The sequence below is a fragment of the Chenopodium quinoa genome, unplaced genomic scaffold, assembly GCF_001683475.1.
Source record: "Chenopodium quinoa cultivar QQ74 unplaced genomic scaffold, ASM168347v1, whole genome shotgun sequence".
In the NCBI taxonomy this organism is placed as follows: Eukaryota; Viridiplantae; Streptophyta; class Magnoliopsida; order Caryophyllales; family Amaranthaceae; genus Chenopodium; species Chenopodium quinoa.
Genome location: NW_018745684.1, coordinates 4329419 through 4334598, shown reverse-complemented (window position 1 = coordinate 4334598; position 5180 = coordinate 4329419). Strand labels below are relative to the sequence as shown.

Genomic DNA, 5180 nt, shown 5'->3' with positions numbered 1-5180 from the left:
TTTTTTGGAAATGATGACTCTTGGACAAAAAGGTTGTTTATTATATATTTTAATTGCTCCAAAATTTATAACTTACTTCACTTTTATCTTCTTCTTCCTTTTCTATTCTAATTGTTCTTAAAGTTTTCTTAGGGAGTTCAATTACATTGCTTTAATTGATCTCGAACTTAGGGAAAATCTTGGAAGCATATTAACCGGTAACCCATAGCAATCATAGTGGGGGTTAAAATTGCTTTAAGGACAGTGTAATCACGTCCCTAATCCTTTATTCCCATAATTATTTTTCTAACATCTACCCCAATGTTGAAACACTATTCTGTTTTCAAACCAACTATCTCATTTGATATCTTCATCTGAATTGTCCTCAGTAGCTCATCAGCTGCACTATCTTGAATCAATGGAACACGGAAGAAATGTATAACCTTGTCTACCGACAGTTTTACTTCATCACCTAATGTGACATTCACATCTCCTGAAACAATAGCCTTCACCTTCCCCAATCCTAAACTTCTTAACCCAACACTACGAGTGTACAAACTTGACAATCGACCTAGCCCGACACCCAAATGGCTACGAGTACTAATCGAATTTCGAGACAGAAATAATTTACGTTGTACACAACCCTGTATATAATAAACCAGACATGAGTAAAATTACACAACAAAACACCCCCGAATAGCTCGGACATGGGTATGACACTTAAACAATTCAATTCGAGCCAAAATCATGCAAATTTTCCCATAAACGGCCTTGTATGATACTTCTAGCCAAGTATATGAAACATAATCAATGAAAAAAAAAAACAAATAGAATTCAATACCTTAAATTCTGAGTTGAGTAATTTAGAACCCATAAAATCAAACCGAGTTGCCATTACTGTGAAAAAATAAAACAAAAACTCCATTAAATTCTTCAAGCTTAAGAAGGACATGAACAACAAAAGCATAGTCGTTTCTAATATTTTGGTGGCCCGGGGCAAAATGATAATACTTTTGTTGAATAAATTATTTGTTTTAATAATTATAAATATTTATGTAATTTGTTAATTACTTCATGCGTTATTTTAATTGCATTATTTACAGGGTATGATCCAGCTATTGCCTAACCCGAAGTTTTATCCCAAAATGGGCCAACTTTGTTTCCAAAACCCGGACCATGATCGGGTCAGACTGAGTCTCGGGTAAATGGTTGACAATACAAGCGTGTCAATAACATTTCTCCTATGTTTGGAGCCTTCTCAAGCTCACTCTGACTCGCCACACCCCTCCCCCTTTCTCTCTCCTCCATTGCACTCTACTCTCACTTCTCCATTCAACCACCTTCTCAGCTTTCTCTCCTCCATTGAACCACCTTCTTAGCTTTCTCTCCTCCATTGAACCACCTTCTAAGCTTTCTTTCTTCCACTGAACCACCTTTTCAGGTAAGATGCTTCTTTTTTTCAATCATCGAATATTCTTTTCAGTCTAGTGTTAATCGCTAATTCAATTGTTAGTATAATCAGTTTAGGGTTCTTCTATGTCGGATTATTGAACTTATTCGTTGTAATTACTAAAGTTATGTTAGATTATACAGTGCAATTTCTTTGTTAGAGTTTTGCTCATAGCCATTTCTAATATTTTGGTGGCCCGGGGCAAAATGATAATACTTTTGTTGAATAAATTATTTGTTTTAATAATTATAAATATTTATTTAATTTGTTAATTCATAAATAATTTTATGTAATTTGTTAATTACTTCATGCGTTATTTTAATTGCATTATTTACACTTTTCCACTATTCACTCACCTCTTTTGAAACATAAACTCCGCATCTTCTATCAAGCCCCAACTAATATGAAGAAAAAATATGCAATAGACTTTGAATTTTTTTTTTTTAAATGCAAAAATTACAAAATCTGTAACTTTTGTAATCAATAGTTTATGTTACTTTGCCTATATTTAGCATATGACATTGTATTGTAATTAGTGTTGCTCTATATTACATAAATTGTAGCAAAAAATAGCAAAGACAACAAAAAATAATAGAAAAACTATTTGTTTCCAAGTTATTTATGCCAAACAAGAGGAAATGAATTGCTTGTAATCATTTACGTTTTTTACCAAACAACTAGTAAAGGTAACACTATTAGTCGTTTGGTATAGATATTGGAAATGGAGTTAAAAAAAAAAAAAAAAAAAAAAAAAAAAAAAAAAAAAAAAACCAAATAAGTAGAAGGAAATGAATCATTTAATCGTTTTCTTTTCATTTGTTTGGTTTAAACATGGAATTGAATCACTTAAACGTAACTCTCTTTTATTTTGTTTGAAGAGGGTAAGGATAATTGTTATCTTAGTATCGTAACAAGAAAATTGATACATTGTATAAAATTTCATAGTATCAACTAATTATAATAAATATACGATCAAAATTATTAAAGGTAAAATAATTTTATGTATCAACAAAAATGTATATTAAAATGTTCCAATTACTTTAGGATGATTTTTTATTTTTTATTTTTGGACAAAAACTTTAGGATGATTAATTTTGTAGGGTACCCCTCCGTTTCTTTTTATTGGTTATTATCAGATTTTAAAAACTATTCATAATACTTCCTCCGTTTCTTTTTATTGGTTATGTTTAGATTTTAAACAGTATTCATAATACTCCCTCAATCCCAAAATATATGAGACGTTGGACTTTTTTCACTATTTATGTATTAGTTTGGATCATAATTTTTTACTAACATAATAAAACCTATTTTATCATATAATATGTTGTTAGATAAGTATATATATAAATTTCAAAATATAATTTATAAAATAATTTTCATTAATATTTAATTATATACAAATAAAGTCAAAGTAGTGCATTGACATGTGTGCAATGTTGACTGTGTCATGTATTCTGGGCGTATTAGATAATCTTCAAATTTACTCACAAAAGTAAAAGAGTCATATGAGATCATGTTTGATTCATCTCAAAGAATGCTCTATTTAATATTCAATCGTTATAATTTTAAAAAGTATTTAATGAATAGTAATCAAATAGGTGTATTGACAAACGTGTAAAGGTCAAAACGTATCCAATAAAAGGGACAAAGGGAGTATTATACTTTAGATATAGGGTAATTTTGTGAAAATTTAAGAAAATTTTACCAACAACTACCATTATAATGACTACTTTTAGAACAATAACCACAATTTATTTATTTATTTATTTTGTAAAAAAAAAAATCTAAAAAAATCTACCACAAAAACCTTGAGTAACACAACTACATTTAATTTCTTGGCAATAATCTCCAATTGAGGGGGCCTAGACAACGAGGGAAGGGAGGAGGGGCGGTTTCATCGACCTGAGAAGAGAGGGGCTATTTTGAGGATGGGGGAAGGGGGGGTTTCGATGGTGTAGGTGGGTCGCCCGAGTGGTTTTAGGGGTAGGGAGGGGCCGACCGGCTGTTATTGGTTGTTAGGGAAGGCGGGCGGTCGAATTTTGGTCGAGCTGGGGGTTAGGGCTAAGGGGAGGAAGGATGGTGGCCGAGAGGGGTTTTTAATTATTTTTTTTCTTGTTTTACCAAAAAAATTTGGACCAATTATGTTGCGACACATCACACATGGCTTTTACAAAATAATATTCACCCTTTCTTTAAGTTACTGGTAGATCGACCTAGTGGAAGAAAATTAACCCAAAAGTTTATAGTGCTCCCTAATAAATGTAAATTGGGATTATTGAGAGTAAATCGCTGAAAGTTCGGATTAATAAATTAAAGTGAATTTTTCTAAAAAATAAAACTTAGATTTTGGAAGCACCCAAAATAATAGATCGATAAACGAAGACAAGTCGAATTCAGGGTTAATTAGAGGATGAAATGGAGTCGTTTGACTCTTGGAATTGATCTTTTTAATCTCTTTAGTTTTAATAAAAAAATGTGTTCCTTTAATGGAAGTGGTGTTACTTATATTTGTTGGAAGATGTAGCAAAATTTCAATTTCAGATTTACATAAACCCTTGTTGAAGGAGGATGGTAGTAGGTGTTGTTAAACCCATTTGTATGTGATAACGGTAAAAGTCATTACAACATTATGACCTTGTATGAGAATATATACTCCCTACGTCCCACAATATAGTTTCTGTTTTCTTATTTTAGAGACCCAAATTTTTTTTCCTGTTTCTATTTTTGAATAGTATGTTAAACCCATTATACCCTTATTTTTATTACTTTATTCATTGAACTTCCTAATTTACCCTTAACTTATCCACTTGCATTGTACTTTTTTCACTTTCTCTCTCTAACTTTTGTCTATAATTGTACTTTTCACTTTTTTCCCCTTAAATTATCCACTTGTCTTGTACTTTTGTCTAACTTTTTTCCACTTCTCCTCCCATTTCTTAAATACCGTGAAAAAACACAATAGAAACTATATTATGGGATGGAGAGAGTATAAGATATGGTTTTGTCAGATCGCAAGAAATGTGATTGACATGTATGAAGCATAGATCTCAAGAAAATTTTATCCATTTGAATTATTAGGGTCCCTTAGGGTAAGGCATACTGATTTTGGGTTGTCTTCGTCATATCAGCAACATTCATAGACTTTTAGTTGTATGTTAGAAAATACCTTGCACAACACGAAACATCATTCCCAACTTCCCTTGTTCTATCAATAGTCTCTCGCCTGTTTAAATGTATATTGGTAAGCCTTATATGCGTTGTCCTCACTCGTTGTAATAGCCTAAAGGTAAATATCGTTAATGACCTTAATTGGTATTGTGTAAGGGCTTCTTATGCCAATAGTAACTTATGTTACTTTACTGTCCTTTCGTTTGTTATAAACTCAGTTTACTTAATGTAATTTCAGCTGCTTTTTTGTTAAAAAAAAATCTAAAAAACTTACAAAGAATTGATACAAGCTTTGGTGTATGGAAATATTAAAAACTAGGTTAGGTATCATGCCATGCACGACAATTTTAAAAAATTAATATCAAGTTTCAATATAATTGGTTATTTTACAACAATAAAACAAAAAATCTAAAAACACTATGGACAATCTTTTATTAAAATATGAAAGATAAGTGGATATATCTAATAAGTATAAATTGAAGAATTTGATATTCTTAAATACAAAGTAATAAAATCGTCTATTAAGTAATTGAAACATTGATGTGAGGATATTGTATTCAAATATATAATTATATATAATATC

General features: G+C 30.8%; 1 protein-coding gene across 1 annotated transcript; it reads right to left on the bottom strand.

Moving 5' to 3' along the window:
• Window positions 1-284: 284 nt before the first annotated feature.
• On the bottom strand, window positions 285-1369 carry LOC110717562 (probable phosphoribosylformylglycinamidine synthase, chloroplastic/mitochondrial). The gene is made up of 2 exons (XM_021896294.1): window positions 821-1369; window positions 285-623 (listed from the first exon to the last, which is right to left on the bottom strand). Exons 1-2 carry the CDS (start codon window positions 944-946, stop codon window positions 312-314), a joined length of 438 nt encoding a protein of 145 aa, XP_021751986.1. The 5' UTR covers window positions 947-1369; the 3' UTR covers window positions 285-311.
• Between the last annotated feature and the right edge of the window lie 3811 nt (window positions 1370-5180).